Genomic DNA, 20492 nt, shown 5'->3' with positions numbered 1-20492 from the left:
GGGCGCGAGCCTTGTAACTACCCTGAGCTGGACCTTGTGCAATGAATAAACCTCTTGACTGCAAGTTTTCCCAGCTCCCTGATTGAATGCATCAATTAGATGGAGAGCTGCCTGCTCTCTAGCCTCAGGAAGGCATCCACTCTGACTAGGCCCATGGTGCAGGCCAGCCCTGAGTGCAACCTGGCGACTACATTCTAGCTCGGTACCGAGCTTCTGTGGTCAACACACACTGAAATGAGGGGGTAGGTGGTATTGGGGCGCTTTGAAGTGTAATTGTAAGATTGCATTTTTGAATATTTCTTCTCTGCATTAAAACTCTCTGCACAGAGAAAACTAGCACAGCAAGGAAAGAGCTGAGCTGGACAGTCTTCCTCTCATTGCCCCAAGCACGAAATTTTAGCTATAAAATTATTGTTGTGTTTTATGTTGCTGTCTTCAGTTGCCATTCTAAGTTTGATTAAATTGTTTGAAAAATGGAATGTCAAATAATTTAATCAAACTTAGAATGGCAACTGAAGACAGCAACATGAAATAAAACACAATAATTGTTGTAAAGAATGCTTATAAAGGATGGATGCAATGTATATTGTACAACGTACATCGTAATCCGCTGGATTAGAGCAGAGGGGAAACACTTGGCGCCAGAAAATTAGCATCTGTAGTGAGATGAAAATCCTGTGCCCCTATGTCCATTGTTCCGAACTTGTGCATTAACTTGAGTTCAGCACTCTTCTATTGAAACCAGTGGGAAATAATAATGAAACAGAATTACAAAAATGAAACAATAACAACAAAAGAAAAAATAATGAAACAAAACCATACAAAACAACTCAACAATGAAACAGTCCCTTTGGGAATCAATAATAAAAACAAGAGAAATGAAATAGATTCCCATGTGCAAGTCTGCAGATTGGGAGCAGCAGTGTCTCCCTTTTGATTCTGCCTCACCTGGGTGACATTGAGCTGCTGTTCTCTCACCCAGAACACACTTTCTCACTTTTCTTCCATGTAACACCAGGCTTGCTGAACTTGAAAGCTTGACTTTTTCTTTGTATCTTTTAATTTGGTCCTGATATACAGTCATTATTGCACTCCCTTTTCTTTCTTTGAGATTGTTAAATAAATGTATTAGATCAATGGTGCATTTTAAAAAATGTTTAAAGTTATTTCAACAGACATCCCTCTTAGTGAATGAGGAATGATAGACATAGCATTGACTTCTTTGGATCCTGGAGCAATGGTGAGAAATAGCATGGTGTAGTGGTTAGTGTCAGACTTGGAGCTAAAGAATCAGGTTCAAAGCCCCACTCTGCCATGGAAGTAGGGTTGCCAACCCCCCCGGTTTGCCAGGGGTCCCCCATTTTTGGGGGGGTTCTACCCGCTCCCAACACCCACAGCTACCCATCTCTCTCCCTTTAAGTGTGTGGAACCCGTGTTTCCTCCCAAGCCCGATCTCCGCAAGCTTGCAGGGAAATGCCAGCTCTTAAAAGGGAAACGCGGCTGCTCTTAAAGGGGAAACGCTGGCTCCTGCATTTAAAAGGGAAACGCCGGCTCCTTTAAGTGCAAGGAACTGCCGTTTCTGGAGATCTGGCGCATGGGTGGGTGGGGGGCGGCTGACGTCCCCAACATGAAGTCATCACGTCGGGGATGCCCCACCCCCTCCAGGAACACCCCCAAAGTCCCCCGCTGGGGGGGGAAGATGGACTTGGCATCCCTACATGGAAGTTTGCTGGGTGACCTTAAGCCTGTCACTCACTGGCAGCCTAACCTACCTCAGAGGGTTGTTGTGAGGATAAAATGGAAGAGAATTGTGTAAGTCACCTTGGGTCCCTATTGAGGAGAATGGTGGGGTATAAATGAAATAAATAAATAAATAAAATGTGGCCCCGCCTCAATCCTGGCCCCATGGTTGAAAATTCTTATTGCATTCACTAAAGTTAGGTCAGTGCAGGTCTGCATTATTCTAGCAGAGGTAAATCTCAGTGTCATTTTAACAAGCTACCTAATTCCATCATGTTCTTTCACTTTCAGATTTTATTAACAAGAGGCACCCTGGCTTCAGAGAACACTAACTTCGCCAACAAGTAAGTTACTTTAATTCACATGGCATAACTTCAACAGTGGGTGGGCCACAGCTTATATACTTTGCAGAAAAATGCACCATTTTTGTTTAGGTGCTTTGACCTGTTGTTTAACTTGATCTGGTATTAATTTTTCACACTATTACAAGTGCCCATGTAGGAAAGATTATTGGAGAGAGCAGGGCTTTGGTGGCCAATACATTTGGGTGGAATGTTGTTTTTATTACTGTTGGAGAAATCAATTCACTGTGAGACAAACTGGAGGAGACTGACTTAAGTCAGATTTTTTTTTTTTTTAAGGTGGTGAATAGGTTCCCCAAAGGAAGCACATTCATGTTTGAAAACAGCTTGGAGATATGAAAATCTGCTTTAAAAATGGATACCCATAAAAAACTTGGCTGATGGTTTATATTGGATCGGCCATAGAATTCTACACATGGGATGGGGCTTTCCCATATTTCTCTTTCCAGCTCTATCCCCAAAACCCCCTTAAGGAGCTTATCAGAGACCCAAGCCTGGGTACCCCCTGGGTCAACACTCCTTCTAGCTTGAACAGCACCCAGCCCTGTGGGTCCTCGAGGTTAAATGCACACAAATAAAGCCGACCTTTGTAAAAATGTATGAAGGTTTATTCAAAAGTTTTAAAAACGCTGTCACAATGTAGCACAGTCTCTATAGCTTAGCAACAGAGAAATAAAAAGGCTCACTTCTCCATCTAATACATTTAGTACCTGGTATTAGATGGCACACCTTCTTGCAGCATAAGAATCCAGGCTGTAGCTTAAAGCGTTCTATACATTGCAGTCCATCATGATGTAGCATAACATATCAGAGCATACTAGAATAGCACAAACCTAAAGTTAGCATGACTTCTCTCTGGTTTTTAGCTTTATTATAGTATTTTGCCCTCTGGCACCAGGTGGTTTCTTGGATCCAATCAGGAATTTCCTTTGATGGAACTTTCCAGAAGATGTTAATGTCCACTCCTAATCTGGTTATACAACTGAGCACAGGTTCTCACAATTAACCAATTACCACAATCTTGAATCCAGCCTTGAAAGAGATAAGGATGGTATCTGCAGGAAAGCCCAAATCATGGACACCTGTGAGACGAAGCAGGCCTGCTAATAATCGCATTAACCCTTGAGGGAAGTTAGGGTACTTCACCCCACGTGCCCCCCTCCCTTTCTGGAAGCTGAAATCTATGGTGTTAATATGGTTGAGGCTCACTATAACTAGGCAAAGCAACTACATTTACGTTCCTATGAAGAGAGGTAAATTAATGGTATTTTAGCAGCAAAATTACAACAAACAAAGCAGAGCATACATGCAGAAGCAAGAACTACTGGAAGAACCTTCCTTTGAAATTTACTTACTCCCTGTATGGGACAGGCTTTCAGCCACCATGTTTTGTTTACCTTTAATGTGAACAATCTCAGCGCTAAAATCTTGCAGGCTTAAGGCCCACCTTAAGATTCAAGCATTATTTCCCTTTAGTCCTGTAGCAAGATAATTTTTTTTTTGGGGGGGGGCACTGCCCCGACGTGAATACATCACTTCCAGAAGTGACATAGGCATGTGGGGGGGGGGGCTTCTCTCCCCCACCTGAGCTCAACCCGGCTGGCTTTTTCTCCCCCCCCCCACCCTGGGCTTCCTCAGGTGTGCTGGTTTGCGGCCTGTTTGTGGAGCCACCACTGGCTCCCAGGAGAGTTCATGGGAAGGGTTGGCCAACCATCCAGCTTTCACACTGGCACTTCTGCAGCCTGCCCAGCTCCTCTGTGGCACATGGCTGCCACCACCACTGCATTGGGAAGCCAGAGAAGCAGTTATAGGATCCGCTGAGCGGATTCTGCTCTCGGGGCAGACATGGTGCTTCCGGGTTCACTGCCCAGCTGCCAGGGCTGTGGTGAGGCCCGGGAACCATGCAGGAGGCCGCTCCGGCCCTGCCCGTCACTCCACAGCAGCCACAACAAGTGGGGGAAGGGACAGAGCAGCCATGGGCGGGCAGAAAGCACGAGCCAGCAGCATCCCGGTGGCGATGGATAACAAGCAGGGCAAATATACACGGACAAAGGGAAGCAGTGCTGGACTGAGAGCCGGAAGGACCGGCAAAAGGCAGCGCTGGAAGGGAAGGGTTGGCAGCAACTGAGAGCAGTGCACCTGGAACCAGACCCAGGGCTTCCTTCACCTCCCAGGGGTGTGGGGACCGGGAGAAGAGGGGGCAGGGCACATTTGTGAGGGAGCTTCACCCCCTGGGGGCCCCCAGGAGCAATGAGCCTGTTTCCCTTCGTTCTGTCGATGAAAGGCAAAAGGTTATGTTCCATTTCCAAGAAAAACTTAACATCACACAGATAAGGTTTCAGCTTAGAACTTTTTTCCTAGGATTGCATAAGCCTGCTCTCATGGTAGCAACTTCCTGCTCAAATAAACAATGGGGTGATATTCACCATCCCCCCCCCGCCCCATCTGTAGTCACACAGTGCCCAGGCCCCTTGAAGAAGCATCGGTTTGGACAACGAAGGAACCAATCTGATGGAACCAAAATGGATGCTTGAGACAGTTTCTCTTTTAAAGATTCAAAGGCATATTGACATTCATGGGTCCAGATGACACTGGTAGGTGCCTTCTTTTTGCACAAATCCATCAGCGGGGATGCCGGCTGACTAAAATGACGATTGAAACAACAATAGAAAATAGACCTAGAAAAGCTTGCACATCCTTTTTGGTAACAGGCTTGTGCCAATCCATCATGCTGGCAATCTTAGCTTCATGAGGCCTGATGGTATTCGACCCCATCAAGTGGCCCAGATAAACAACATGGTTACATCCAAATTGGCACTTTGAGGCCTTGCTGGTCAATCCTGCATTATGAATGATCTGAAGCACTTCGCGCACATGCTCAAGGTGTGGATTGCAATATCATCCTGATAGGCCGCCACAAAAGACAGTCCATTAAGTATCCGATCCATTAATCTTTGAAAGTTCTTAGATGCCCCATTCAATCCAAATAGCATCTTCAAAAACTGATAATGCCCCAAAGGTGACACAAATTGTTTTATCAGATGCTTCTGAGCTCAAAGGCACTTGCCAGTAGCCAGATGCTAAATCAAGAGTGCTGATGGAGTTTACACTGGCCAAAGCTTTAGTTAACCCCCCCCCCCCAATTCATGGAGCAGGTTAGGGATCTACAACAGCTAGCTTGTTCAGCTTTCTAAAGTCCACACAGAAGCAATATTCAACAGGTGCAGTTTCAGATAGTCTCTTCCTGGGTGCAGTCACAATAGGTGACCCCCAATCTGGATGGAACTCTTTAATCATCCCTACGTCAACATTTGCTGAATTTCAGAAGCAACAATGTCTTTCACAAGTCCATTCAATGGATAAGGACTAGATTTTATTGGAGGATACATACCAGCACTGTTTCCTCTAAGCTGAGTTAGTGTGAGCTAACTCACAGTTTTTTAGCCTCCGGCTCACACATTTTTGTCTTAGCTCAGGAAGGATGGCTCCAGAGCAAACTAATTGATGCAGGAGCCAAATTGCTCGCTCACAACTTTAATGCCAGCAGCTCACAAAGTAGAATTTTTGCTCACAAGACTCCACAGCTTAAAGGGAACATTGCATGCCAGTTTCAATATGATGAGTAATCAAATCTGTCTTGCCAGGCATTTTAGAGAAGAGCGGCTGAAAACACTGCAATACTTGTTTCAATTCACTCTGCTGCTGAGAAGTTAAAGTAGAAGCCATCTGCACTTGTTCTATGCCTTCAGCTTCCATCAACCCATTAATCAAATTAGGCAAAAGCATTTCTTCCTCCTCCACTGCTTTTATGAGAGACATCTGTCCAACTCTTTCTCCAAACAACTTCAAACTATCGATGTGAATTACTTGTATTCTCTCCTGCAGATTAACTTCATGAACCAGATAATTGTCATTGTCTGTTTTTTGCAACACCTCATAAGGACCTTCCCAAGCAACAGCTAATTTTTGGACACATTATCTGGTTTTAGCATCAGCAGCACCTTGTCTTTAACAGCAAATCATCTGAGCTTGGCATGTTTTTCATAATAGGATTTTGCTGATCGTGTGCCTGCTTGAAAAATTCACCACTGCTTTTCTAGCTTGTTCCATACTCTGCTTCAGCCTGTCAAGATTGGGAGGGCAGTCAGCAGCCTGTGTGCCTTCCCAGGAGGCTTTCAGTAGACTCAACGGTCCAGTAACCCCCCTCCCAAAGATCCATTCATCAATACTAATACCACCCCAGACTGGCTAAAGGAGAGTCTCTAATGGCTCTAATGACACAGGTTCTCACGATTAACTCATTATGACATTCTTGAATCTGGCCTTCAAAGATATAAGGATGGTATCTGCAGGGAGGCCCAACAAACCACGGACACCTACGAGCCAGAACGAACCTGCTCATAATCACATTAGCCCTTGAGGGAAATTAGGGTGCTTTGCCTCACAGAGCTACTTTCTGCTGTGCTCATCTCAGGAAAATGTTCCTTTAGCTCAGAACTTGAGCAATTCCACATGAGAGGGGATATTTTATCTCTTCCTCCCCGTGCAGTATTGAAGAATATCGGGCCGGAGGAGTGAAACTGGAGTTAGGAATACATCTCCCAATCCTGATTTCACTTCTCATTCAAGAATACTATAACACTAGTCAGTTTTCCCTCCATTTTTGCCAAGCGAGGCTCAACTGCCTTGGCATTCCTTACCTCCTAGCTGACAAAAGGGTGTCTGTTGTGGGGAGAAGAAGAAAAAGGAGTTTGTAAGCCACTCTGAGACTCCTTTGGGTAGTGAAGGGCAGGGTATAAATCCAATCTCCTCTTCTCCTTCATCCATGTCACACAATTCCCTTTTTTGAAAAAAGAAACTTGCCACTTTTTTTCCTGTATACTTACTGAGGTTACCTTAAGGGTGCCTCTATTTCTCTGCTGCTAGGTATGTTCAGTGTTAGATATTTGTTGAAATTATGCTGAATTTTTCTTCTACCCCTTTTACTACATTTCGCTGCATGTTGTAGCCTGCATAATGGTTGCAGAATGGAATGGGGCAGAAGCTGGAAATCCATTTCAAGCATTTTCAGTACAGGCTGTTTGTTTTGCTTAGTGCTTTTAGGAACAACTTTATTGAAATTTAATTGAAGATGTTCCTTCCAAAATTGAATTTCACCCTACTATTTTATCCCTTTATACTTCCAGTACAATTTATCTCCCTCCTTAGGCTGTGGCTCAGTGGCAGAGCATGTTTTGCATGCAGAAGGTCCCGTTTAATCTGTAACATCTCCAGTTAAAAGGATCGGGTTGTAAGCAATGCTCCCTCTAAGCTGTGGAGTCTTGTGAGCAAAAATTCTACTTTGTGAGCTACTGGCTTTAACGTTGTGTGCAAGTGACTTGGCTACTGCGTAAATCAGTGTGCTCTAGAAGGGAGGGGAGGAAAGGGGAAGAGGGTAAACAATGGAAAACGTGAAAATGTTTAAATTTTAAATGGTGAATTTCCTATAAAAATAAAATTTTGTTTACCAAAAAAAAAATCAGTGTGCTCTGGAGCCATCCTCCCTGAGCTAAGAAAAAAATGTGTGAGCCAGAGGCTAAAAAACTGTGAGCTAGCTCACATTAACTCAGCTTAGAGGGAACACTGGTTGTAAGTGACATGAAAGACCCTTACCTGTGACCCTGGAGAGCCACTGTCAGTTAGGGTAGACAGTGCTGACCTTGATAGACCAACCGGCTAAACAATTGTAAGGCAGTTTCATGTGCTCCAGCATGCATGAAGTTCTTTGCAGTGTCCATGGCCAACATATTGCTCAGTTTCCAACAAGAGTTGGGAGTTCCTGCCATAGCTCAAAGGTAAAGCTTACAGAAGTTCAGTCTCCAATAGCTCAAATTAAAAGGATCTCAGGCAATAGAATAAGACTGCCTGGTAGAGCAGCCATAATTCAGTGGTACAGCATCTGCTGTGCATACAGAAGATTCCCTGTATTATCACTGGCTTTTCCAATTAAATCACCTTGGGTACCAGATACCGGGGATGATCTTTCTCTGCTTGAGACCCTGGAGAACTGCTACCAGTCCAAATTAGACAGTACTGTGCTACACAAACCAAAACAATCTGACTCAATAGATCATTTCTTGTATGTTGATTATGCTTTGTTCCTGCAGCCTACCACTCCAGAAAGCTGAGAGGAAGTCCAAGACATCCTACGACTATTCTGAAGTGGAGATGATGGCAGCCATCGAACAAGAATATGGTCGCTGACGTCTCTTGCCACCGTGCCGGAATGAATGTGAACACGATCATTGTTGCTGCGAAGATGGACATTCTAAGAAATACTACAAGTGTAATCAAATTGGGGCAGAGGGGAAACAGATAAGATTGAAGGGAAGGAGTGCCACAAGGGAAAATCATCTTGGTCTTAGGAGCAAAAGATTTGAAAGTTTACTTCAAAAGGGAGGCTGCCTGTACTTTGCCTTACTTTGGGGGGGGGGGGATCTAATGTTGACCCCTTTAGCCCTAAACACTGCCTTGCAATCTGTATTTCCATCAGACATTTGCCTCTATATAGTTAAAAACTCTACTTGACTAATAGAACTGATCAGCAAAGAAGATCAACCTTCCATCACCACTGGCTGGCCCAGACATCAACTTTCCTCCCAGAGCCATACTGTCACCCCCTCCCCTCTGCCACTATAAAATAATGTCCATTCCATGAGGGCAACGGCATGCTCACTCCTCATCAGGCTATGGGGGTGTGTGTGTCTTTTTCGCGGTCATTTTACCAAGTTGTATTTTTCTGAATACCCAGAATTCACAAGAGAATGCAGAAACTCCTGCCTTCTCTGCAGGCGGCCCAAATTTGCTGCTTTCTCGTAATGCGGGGTGGCCATTTTACTATTAGAAGGCATGATGTTATCTGCACATATACAATAAACAAGTGAACAAAAATGAACAAACAATTTATGTAAAATATTAGGCACAATATATTTACTACACTGAACATAGTCTTCCATAGTCTTAAAAATCAGTGATAGTTAATAATCAGAACACTTTCAGGAAACAGTGACATCTGGCTCTCAAGTACACAAAGGAAATCTGTTGATTTCAGGTAACTTCTTTGCAACAGTGAATTGTGGCCTGCACACTGCACAGTGGGGGGGGGGGGGAATGACGCAGGGACACTGGGTCCGGTCTGACCATGCCATTGCAATCTGGTTATACACACCACATTTGTGCCATTTACATGTACCTTCTCAAAGTTCTTTAATGCCACTCAGCATTGAACAAGTATCACACTCTTATTATTTTCAATTAACTGAGCATAAAATGGAAAATCATTACGACTACCAAGTTGTTCTATATGAGTGTTATCTCATAGCTGTGCTGGTTCTTAAACTATCAAATTTGAAGAATTATATATAAATATAGAAATAAAGGAAACAATGCATATACTGAGGTGCCATTTTTATAGCCTGTAGCTCAAACTTGCATAATTTCTGGAATAAGTTCAGGAGGCTGCCCGGTTTTGCTGCCTGCTGCAGACAGCCAAGGCAGGATGGTTTGCAAAGGACCTGATGGGCCACCACACATGGCTCATGGCTGAACTAGGCTTGGGCACAAGGTACACAGCCTGGCTGAATATCCTTTCAAAGGAATCCCATTTACAACACATGAAACAGAAACAAGATTTTAACAACTTACAACAACGCTTAATTGATACACCCATGATAATTACCATTTTTCTAAAAAAAGAGATAAAGAAATGGCTGTTTAGTGAAAATGAGGCCCTTCAAACTCAAGATTAAGTGGACCAGCGGATACATGCTTAGGACAGGCATAGTTTATCATTGCAGATTCACAAACTCATGATATTACACCAGTAGGGCCACCAATTATTTTTCTTGGCAGGAAAATAAAGCATGAAGATGGAAGTGCTTGGAGAAGATTCTTGTCCCAAACCTCTGCAGAACAAAAACTGCTGCCAGAAGCACAGCAGCAAGGCCAGTAAAAAAACACCAGCAAGCCTAAACACCAGCTTTGCCCAGCATTATTCTAGAACTGATGACAGTTGTGCTAATGTAAGCTTTAAGAATCTGGGCCTCCAGGTTATGATTCTCCTACCATTTATATCCCAACGTATTGTCATTCAGCTCTCATTGTCCCAGGTGGGCACCAAGTAAATAGATGAATGCACCTTTGGCTTAATAATGGTCTGATATAACAATTGGTATTGGTCTGATATAACAACTAATGAGAGTTCTTTTTAATTTCAAATGCTAATGAAGTATCAGATGTTTTAGCCATACACACACACATACCTTTCACATCATTAAGACATTTTTTCATCCTGATCAAAAATAAGAATGTAAATTTTTAGTAATCATTTGAGGGGATAGCTCAGTGGTCCATGTGTTCCCCAATTCATGCTCCCCCCCAAAAAAGATAAAAAACAACAGCCCTACAAATTAGTAATCTTGCATTTCATTTTACAATGTAGAAAAATCACACCTTATATCATAAGATATCAACTGGTTTTCTTTGAAAGCTAAGAACGTTTGGGGGCCCCTTTCGAGAGATAAATTTCTGTTCTAGAATAGGTTATTACTAGGTCTTGCAGAATCCTACAAGCATTATAAACCCCTCTCATTTTAAAGCGAAGTATTACAAAAAGAGAGCACCAGCTGACTACAGTGCAATCCTATGCAGTTACTCCAAGGGCATGTGTTTAGGATTACACTGTAAATGCATCATTTTTTATTGCTCAACTTCTGTGGAATAGTCAAGTGAGAATTATTTAAACTCTCCATAATTGTGCACTCCAGTTAATTTGTGTATCAAATTGAAAGTTTCAGCTATATAATGATCACTCATTATATAGTTGGTTTTTTTCTTTAACAATCTTTACATTTTCCTTCTGAGGGCACAGTTCTGTCAAACTTGGAACGCTTTTACACCCTGTTTTGTATCTCTAAAGGAGAAATTTATGCATATGCTCCATTATCCTGTTGGGATATAAAGTTGTTGGGCAGGACAGCCCTCTAGATATTTGTGACAGACAAATACCTTCTTAAGGTATCTGTACTGAGCTAAAATTAGAAGGCACTTCCAAGTTATAATTCATATATGGGGAAAGGAAGGGGCTTCAACAAGTCATTCTTTTGTTAAAAATAGAAAACAAATTACCATTTTAATAATCTGGTACATTATACATATTCAACTCGACCTGCAAAACGCAACCAGAGCTTTGGAAGCAGAGGATCACACTAGACATGATGCCACCCCTGGTTTCAAACTTCATTTTGTCGAGTCCCAGAATGCCTTCTGAAGAGTGCTGCAGGGGCTCAGTTCTGACTGGGACCACTTGCTTGGGGTCAAAAACAGTGCTGGTGGGAAGGCAGCAGCCCCTCCTTCTGCTGCACTACGGTTATCCCTATCAGAATTGGGGCCCTGCAGCACTCTTTAAAGCCATTCCAGGGCTCTGCAAAATGGAGCCATGCCCTAGGGGATAACATCGTCCAGCTTGGCCCTTAATCTTCAAAAGCCAGTTTAGAAAACATGGTGGCCGCATGCAGCTTTACCACAAAACATACCTTACATACAAGCACAATATAGCTGCCGTCACATTTAAAAGCTTCTTTCCACCTATGCTAATGGACATATGCCAACACACCTTTAACTAACAGTTTTTTGGGTATCATTTTTATGTGCATGCCACAAGTTTTAAAATGGGATGCTGGCTGTGTGGAGTGACCATGTGGACAACGGCCTGATAGCAGAGCCGCACATGCAGTCTGTGTTGTATTCAAATTGGTCCTGAGCAAGCCTCATGCATTCATCATCCATACAATCCCTACCACACCTTCTCTACAGACAAGGGAAGCAATGGCTCTGCTTTAAACTATCACATGGCAGGCAATCCAAAGGCAGATTCAGGTGCTAGACTTGCAGTTCAGACAGGGTGAGTGAAATCATCATTATTCAATCAGTTCAGCAAAAAAAAGTGTTTCCCCATAGTGGGCCTGACCATCAGTCCTGTCAAAGGATGATTACAACACCAGGCTGCAGCTAAACAAACGAACAAAAAAATCTTGTATTTTCAAAATTGTGGTTGTTGTTTTTTAAAAAAATCACCCTGTTTGATTTTTCATTAACCACTGTTACTCAAATGAAGATAGGGTTGTTGTTTTTTTAAAGTCCATTGCTGACATTTCCCCCCAAAAAAGGTTTGCTTTCCTGAAGTGCTGGTGAATGCTGTAAAAACTTGGTACAAAAGAAAAGGACAACCAGGGGAGGGGATGTCCTCAACAATTAAATAGGGCATAAGCTTGGGGGGGGGGGGATCTAGGCAGAGAATAGAAAATATTACACTTTCCCCCCCCTCCCCAATACAAAATAAAGCAACCATTAATAGACATTAGGAAATCAGTCAAAGCTGCTTTTGAGCTAACCAAGTGAGTCTTGAATGTCTATTTTCCCGCAAACAGGCCTGTTAACCTGAAGACAACATAGGCAGGAGCATGCTCAAAGCACCCTCGCCTCTAGGTTTCTCCACTGTCGCAATTCTGTTCAGCTTGCCAACTTCTGTCTGCCAGCTGGGTACCTTCTTTGTGGTCATGTGGCGGCGGGCATGTTTTGTCAGGTGATCGCTGCGCATGAAACGGCGGTCGCAGACAGGACAAGCAAATTTCTTCTCCCCTGTGTGAGTTCTGCGGTGCCGAGAAAGTTCATCGGAGCGGGCAAACTTTTTATCACAGCCTTCCCAGCTGCAAGTGAAAGGTTTCTCTCCTGCAAGGAGAGGGGAAAAGAAAGAAAATGGAAATCAAGTACAAGACAGTTGATTTTATCAAGAAGACTAAGGCTTTGATCCTGCCTCCTGAAATGCTGCTCCTCAGGGAGTGGGAATGCTTAGGAACAGCATGGGGGGGGGGGTCATCAGTGGAAACAGAAATTATTGTTGGGATTCAACACTGAACACTGCAGTATGAATGGTTTTGCTGGAACCGAAGTTCTTCTGAGTTACATGCAGCTACTATCCCACACACAGTTCCCATCCAAGTCAAGAAGTATAAAACAACAAACGTCTCGGTAGAAAGAGACAGCTTCCTTTGTTTTCCAACATCACTCGAGACATATTCTTTGACAAGGAACATAATCTTTACAATAAAAACACTAGACAAGTAGATTTGCTTCACCAGCATCAATGGGCTTGTGTCCCCCAAAGAAAAGAATACGGTATCTGTCTCATGAAATCACCCTTTCGTTGAATCCTATTCCTCTAAAGTGACAGCAAACGTCACCCTCCTTATTCTTGCTTAGAAGTCAGCCAGCTTGCTCAAGCCCACTGAGCCAGAATGACTGGAGCCCTCTTTGTGTTCCTGAAGAACTATCACCCTCCTACAAAGGAAGGAAGGCACTACCTTGCACACTACCAACATCTCCATATTCAGCTAATGTTACTGGGCAATCTTTAAAGAAACGTAGCATGCTCATTCTCTTCCATACCTACCAGTGTGAGTACGGAGGTGGGCTTTGAGATGAGAGCTTTTGAAGTAGGTTTTCCTGCAGCCTGGAAAGTTGCAAACATAATTTCTCCGCCGAGAAAAGTCTATTAAAGGTGCACTGCTTTGACCTGAGGCAATGAAAACTGGAGCGGGAGCTAGGGGCAATAGTTTGGTGTTCCCAACAGACAGCACAGTTTGTGGACATGGTGGTGACTGAGCGACAGTTGCCTGTGGAAGAACCAACATGACAGTCCCCTGAGGCATAGAAGGCCCCATTAGAAGAGGCTGGGAAATAGGAGCTGTGTGGGGTAAGATGGGTTTGACCGCTGTTGTCATCTGAGTAGAGGGCTTTAGAAAAGCAGGAACCATGCCTCTTTGTCCGTTCAAGGGGATCATTTGACAGATCACCTGGGGATTTGAAAGTGGGGTGGGCAAAAGCGGGGCGCTCTTTTGTTGTACATCCTTCTCACAGTTCTTTGGGATAGAAGTCTGTGCCATTTCCTGTCCTTTTCCTGCGGCGTTACAACTTGACCCGTGCAAACAAGGTCCGCTAACTGGCGAAGTGTCATAAATTAAGGGGTCAGCAACACCAGAATCCTGTAAGACTTTCAGACGTCTCTGCTCTTGTGCCGCATGCTGATCTACGGAACTGCTGTTGCCCGATACTGTTTCTGCTTTCTCTTGCGTGGCAGAAACACAGGAGTAAGCAAAAGTGTCCCCCGTGTGACGGATGACGCTGGTCGCCATGGCCCTGCAGAGCTGAGGAACAGGTTGGTCAGCCCTTCCTGGCTTCTGGCTGGACTGCCTCTCCCCATTCAGGGCAGGCGGCTGGGCTGCAGGGGGAGTACAGCCAGGGGGAGTGCTGAGGCAGGCAGGCGCTTTAGCCATTGCAGTCCTCGCTTTCGAATAAGTGACTTGGGAAGAGAGCAGCACTGACATGGATGGCTCAGCAAAATCCGGACTGTACGGTGGAGTCATACACTAGGCATCAAAAACAAAGGAAAAGACGTTAGAGAAGCAGCAGCAGACCAAAATCAAAACACCACTGCTTATATGCAATCATTCTTACTCCAGGATGTCAGTATACTATCACTCAGGCCTCCAAACTCAATGTTTGTTTTGTCCTGTACTCACCGTATTTTGGGGCTCTTTTTGTAGCAGGAACTCCTTTGCATATGAGGCGACACACCCCTAATGTAGCCAATCCTCCAAGAGCTTACAGGGCTCTTCTTACAGGGGCTGCTGTAAGCTCTTGGAGGATTGGCTACATTAGGAGTGTGTCACCTCCTATGCAAAGGAGTTCCTGCTACAAAAAGAGCCCTCGAATGTTGAAAGAGGTTCATTTTTCTCCACAGAGATCAATAAGGTTTGTTATTAACATGGCAGGAAGTATCCCATCTTTATAACCTGGCAGCACTTTTTAAAATTTCCTTCTCAAGTTATTTACAGCTTTCACAGAGAACTCTAACATGGAAATAAAACCCACTGATTTCAGCAGAGCTCATTTCCAAGTTAAGTATAATTTTGAATTATGTAATTACAACACTCTTTTCTTTATTCTTTCTTCAATCTGTTGAAATGTCAACCAAAATGGTACTGGGTTAAAGCATGGTAAAAAGTCAGAGCTAACACTGAACCTTGCATTCAGTATCCTCTTAGTAATCTTTCGCATATATTTTTTTAAGAGAAAAAAAACCTCTAATTGCTTTTATTTTTTTTTAAAAGCCTTTTTAATGAAAGAATTAGAACTTCTGTCTTTAATTCACTACAGAAAACTACATCAACCCCACTTGTTTTACATTATACAAAATACAGGTAAACTACCACAACAGAAACGAATACGTAATTCTAAACAGTTACACCTTTCCATTGAAGTCAGTGTTTAGGATTACACTGTTATCAATTTAAATTGAACTCAATATGAATGTTCTGATGAATGCACTGATAAAACCTATTACTGCATTCCAAGGTTCATGTTTTACATTAGAGCCACAAGCCAGGACAGACTCAAGAATGCACTTTATTTCACTAGATTTAAGTGCACTTAACTCTGTGCTGGACTGCAGTCCATATGCAAAGATCAACTGAAGGAAGAACGAGAGGTTCACCGCATAGTTCTCTTGCCAAAACAAGACGGGACAATCCAAATTTTGGAAACATTTTTAATAATAACCAATCAACACAATCAGTTTCTTCAAGTTATAATTATAAATGCATGTGAAAAGAGAACTTCTGCTTAGTTTTTGTTACCTGGAAGTCAGACAAACGTGCTGCTATAAAATAAAGCAATCTAGAGCATGCCCTTATCTAAACTGATTTTTTTTGTTTAAAGGGGGGGGGGGGAGGTATGGCCATTATTAAATGAAACATGTTGCTTCCAAGGGGTTCTTCTCTATCAGAAAGACTCCCAAGTCAAATAAATGAAGTAGAAATCAAATGGGGATATCTTTCTTTTCTTTAAAGCTATTCATATTCATGCCATATATAATTGTCATGTTATCCTTACCAGGGTGGATAAAAAGTTATAATCCTTGGGCAGCTCAGACGTAGGCTCAGTATGCATTGCAAAGTCACCTGAATCTGATACAGGTGTAAGAGGTCTTATCTTTAATAGGTCACCTTTCTGTGATCTTTGACCCCAGGAACTCATACAAACAAGTGCCTCAACAGCTTCTATGTCATTCTGTTCCAAAGCGCTACAAGTAGACCTTTCACTGTCATGACGCTGCCGCTCACGTATGGATTCATAGATGTCCACAATGTCAACCTAGAAAAAGCCCATAATTGTTTGTTAAGTTAGTAAGAAAACAAAGTTAACACATGCCTAAACTCAGCATATACATCAACACCCTGCTCTAGCTAAGGAGATATGCATAAGCAAGCTCATACATGCAGATTACTTCCCAAATAAATTAGATGTGAATTTAAATATGCTTCTCCATCCACTTTCTTGTGCAACTAGTGGAACATTCAGCACCTTGTTTGCATGTAGGTAGAGCTGGATCAGAGCACAGATACTCAAAGAAAAGTCTAGTCACACCGGTTTCATTATTCTACAGGAAAACTGTTTCCGATTATACAGGGGATTCCACCAACTCAATGATGTATGAAAAAACATTCAGCCTGCTGCAAATGATTCAATGAAATATAGCATTATATTAACTTTCAAAATTACAGTGATTTAGCCCTTAATTTTGTTTAATTATCATTTATTATAAATATTAATAAATGTAACGTTATGTTTAATCCCACTTAAATCAAAAGACATGAACATGCTTTTATTTTGCATTGTACTGAGGCTACTTCATCTACAGCAGCTGCTTTAGTACCATATCATGTAGCTGGAGCTGCCTGCAGTAGATGTTGATAATGCAGAAGCCTCATAACATGACTCCAATCCAGAGCTTCCCATGTTCGCAGGCAGGGGTCGTTTCGTAGAAAAAGAGCTAGGGGAACTCATTAGCATAACTCATTAGCATATGCCACACCCCCTGACATCACCAGAAGTGTGTCATAAGGCCACACACCCTGACATCACCGGAAGTGTGTCATAAGGCCACACACCCCGCCCCCAACGGTCCCGACCGCCGCTGGCCTTGCAGCTCCACTGCCGAGCCCCATGAGGGGCCCGGCGGTGGACCTGTAAGGCCGGCGGGAGTGCAAGGAAGCCCCGAAAAGGCCCTCCCTGGCCCCAGGCAGGCAGGGGTGGGGAGAGGCAGGGAGGAAGCAATTTACCCTCCCTCTTCTCCTGCCTCCTCCTGACTGAATGAGGGCCGGAAGCGGGGTGGCCGGAAGCGGGGGGCGGGGCTTCGTCATGTGCCACGCCCCCCATACCTCACCCAGGGAAACTGCGATCCTCCGCGATCCCCCCCGAAATGACCTCTGTTCGCAGGAATGAATTCCATTCATTGCACACTCGGAACTACAGAAGCCCAGATTCACACCAAAGAAACAAAATATTTGAGAGGAAAAGGATTGACATTTGTTTGCAAATTTACTAACATTCATTTTCTTTGGGGTAAAAAAAATATGAAACCTATAATCAGCACTGTAAAACAAGAGGAGGAGGAGGAGTGATTCCTAAAAAACAAACAATTCCAGGACTTGTTATACTTTTGATTAAACTTACATTTTGGGGGTGGGGGGAGAATCAGTATATATTTGTTAGTTATGTAGCGCTGGCTCTTCGGCTTTGAAACGGAGATGAGCATCGCAACCCTAGAGTCGGATTCGACTGGCTTTCGAGCAAGGGAACCTTTACCTTTACCTAAAGCTCTATGTTAACTCAAGTTATGTTGTATTTGTAATTATTTCAGTTGATGTATTAATAATTCAATATAAATTAAAAACAAAAGAAGGGGCTCCCAGTCAGGACAGGGAAACATACGAAAAATTATTCTGCATTGGCTTGCAACTAATGTTCCCTCTAAGCTGTGAAGTCCTGGGAGCAAAAATTCTACTTTGTGAGCTACTGGCAATAAAGTTGTGAGCAAGTAATTTGGCTGCTGCATAAGTTAGTTTGCTCTGGAGGCATCCCTCCTGAGCTAAGATAAAAATGTGTGAGCTGGAGGCTAAAAAACAGTGAGCTAGCTCACACTAACTCAGCTAAGAGGGAACAGTGCTTGCAACTGATTGAAATCCTTTTTCTCCGAGGTAAAAACGAAAGCTGCAGCACCAGTAAGGTTTGAGGTAAAGGAGAGAGGATGCTCAAGGAGCCTGGGTTGGACCTGCAGGGAGACACGCAACAGCATAACCCCAGCCTGGCAGCTTGTCCTTAAATCACCTCTCTTTACCCAGACACTGCAGAGGCAAGCCGGTGGAGCTGGCTGGCATACAACGCCAGAAGCGACTGCGGAAATCTACGGCGGCAGAAAGGAGGCCGGAAATCTCCGACCCATTCCGTTCCACCGAAAGGACCCGAGCGCTTCGAGTCCTGGGGTCTCATTTATTGCCATTGTTTTAGATTCCTGTTCGCTCTCCCGAGAGCGGCTGCGCGTGCTCATTTTATGTCAAGCGCTTCCTTACTTTTCTGAAGCAAATAAATAAAGAGGGGGGGGGGGGCTGCTATGCAGATAGCCCCTCTTCTGGAGTCGAGGTGCATTGGCTAGAGGAGGCTGAGGCTCCACCTTCTAGAGAGCGGGAGGGAAGGGGGCGGGGGGCGTTCTCCCCACCTCATGGGGCCCGGAGCAGCCGCCCACTCCAAATATAGCCGAGGAGGAGTGGAAGAAGAGGGGCGACGTCATGCATCAAAATAGCCCCCGAGCAAGTGGGCGGGGGTCTCTGGCCGAGCCACTGCTGGGAGTGCTCCGAGTGCGTACGCGTGCCCACAAAGGGGCGCCCGGGGGGGGGGGGGGGAGCGAGAGCTGGGCGAAAGGAGGGAGGACAACTTTTAAAAAACGGAGAAGTTGACAAAGAGAGGAACCCTCCCCGGCGGCGGAAGCTTTAGCCGCCCCAAACCCTACCCAGCTTCGAGAAAGGCAGTTTGCCGCAAGCGGAGGGCGAGAGTTGCCGGGTGTAATCGCAGGAGCTCGGATTCGTGTCATCCCCGGGCAACTGGGGACCACAGTCTGCCAAGATTACGCCCAGCAAAGGATTTTAGTCTGGGAAGGGGCTCCTCAGGGAGTAAGGGACCAAGTCAAGCTGCAGTTCTTTGCACACAAACAAGTTCCATCGCCCAAGGCGGGAGAGACTTTCGAGAGAGACGGGGTGACAGATGCCCACTGCATCCTCCTCGCACCCTTCCAGGCTTCAGAGACAAGAAGGCAGAAGCATAGCTATAGACATCCCAGCATCCACCCTACGCAAATGTAGAGGGTCACCCACCCACACACGATCTCGGTGACCCAGGGAAGGGTTTAGAATGGACCGCCTTTGTTTGAACCACGGTCCCTGGATTAGCAGGTAAAGAGCGAAAGACACATTTTTAGACATCTCAGTCGCCCACCCTCTAAACGTCTGGGCAACCCACGGAATGGATGTATACACGCACAGGGGTTTGTTCTTGGCGAGCCAGGAGAAAGCTCACGTCAAGTATCTTGCAGCTCGGGGAATGATGCGGATGGGATCAGCGGAGGGGGAGGAGAGCCAGCCAGCCCGCTTCACCCCTGGGAGGTGGCAAGAGGGTGCCGGCGCTCTGACCCCCCCTACCCTTCCCTTCCCCGCGCATCAAGTGGTACTCACCGCGGGGGCATCTCCCATCTCATCGGCGCAGGGCGAGGGATGCATGCTGAAAGCTCCCGCAGGCAGCAGCGATGTGACAAAGCCCACGAGCGCCCAGAACCGCCCCCTCCTCCGCCCTCCCTCTATCTCTCGCTTTCCTCCCACACCTCCCTTTGGAAGGGGAGGCGAGCAGCCAAAACACAGAAGGAAACACGCCAAAACACTCCATCCAGCAAGGCAGCTGGGGAGGGAGGGAGGGAGGGAGAGAAAAAGGGGGAACGACTCGCCTCGCCCAATCGCAGCCCGAGCTGCTTCCCGGCCAGCCAATGGCCTCCCTCGGGCGGCGTGATTGCCTCGTGCTCGCTCGGCGGACAGCAGGAAAGGCCCCTCGTGGGAGTCTGCGAGCCGAACCTCCCTCTGGAAACTAGGGGAAAGGTAGAAGCGGGGAGGCGGGGCCGGGGAAAGGGCGGGGAGACTTAGTCAGGGAGCGGCAGCCAGCCAGCCAGCCAGGGAATGCCCGCGCGCGCGCGAGCGAGCGAGACACGCATACAGACACAGAGGTGGGCGTGGCTACAGAGAGTTGACATCACCGCACGCGCATTCATACACACAAACCGAGTTCCCTCGCCCGGCCCCAGCAACAGCGCAGAGTCTGCTCCTGTAAGCCCCACCTCAAGCTCTCCAAGCAGATTTGAGAAGCTCGTGCGACGTAATGAGCGCCCTTTCTTTCTTTTTCTTTACTATTTGC

General features: G+C 45.1%; 2 protein-coding genes across 3 annotated transcripts in view; one reads left to right on the top strand and one right to left on the bottom strand.

Annotated features, from left to right (window-relative positions):
- CYS1 (cystin 1) overlaps positions 1–8359 on the top strand; it is a 34979-nt gene extending 26620 nt beyond the window's left edge. Inside the window, exons 2-3 of the mRNA XM_015410305.1 lie at positions 2032–2084; positions 8249–8359. Coding sequence (XP_015265791.1) covers positions 2032–2084; positions 8249–8345 — 150 coding nt within the window. The 3' untranslated portion in view covers positions 8346–8359. The remainder of the gene's footprint in view (positions 1–2031; positions 2085–8248) is intronic.
- Positions 8360–12553: 4194 nt separating this feature from the next.
- Positions 12554–19875, bottom strand: KLF11 (Kruppel-like factor 11). 2 transcript variants are annotated; one of them, XM_015410308.1, is made up of 4 exons: positions 19766–19875; positions 16092–16352; positions 13591–14566; positions 12554–12869 (listed from the first exon to the last, which is right to left on the bottom strand). In XM_015410308.1, exons 1-4 carry the CDS (start codon positions 19808–19810, stop codon positions 12574–12576), a joined length of 1578 nt encoding a protein of 525 aa, XP_015265794.1. In that variant the 5' UTR covers positions 19811–19875; the 3' UTR covers positions 12554–12573. The 2 variants fall into 2 exon arrangements, with proteins under 2 accessions (XP_015265794.1, XP_015265795.1); XM_015410309.1 differs by lacking the exon at positions 19766–19875 and having other exon boundaries at positions 16205–16278.
- Positions 19876–20492: the final 617 nt, after the last annotated feature.

Source organism: Gekko japonicus, unplaced genomic scaffold, assembly GCF_001447785.1.
Source record: "Gekko japonicus isolate JY-2015 unplaced genomic scaffold, Gekko_japonicus_V1.1 scaffold1325, whole genome shotgun sequence".
In the NCBI taxonomy this organism is placed as follows: domain Eukaryota; kingdom Metazoa; phylum Chordata; class Lepidosauria; order Squamata; family Gekkonidae; genus Gekko; species Gekko japonicus.
This window is presented reverse-complemented; position numbering and strand designations above follow the sequence as displayed.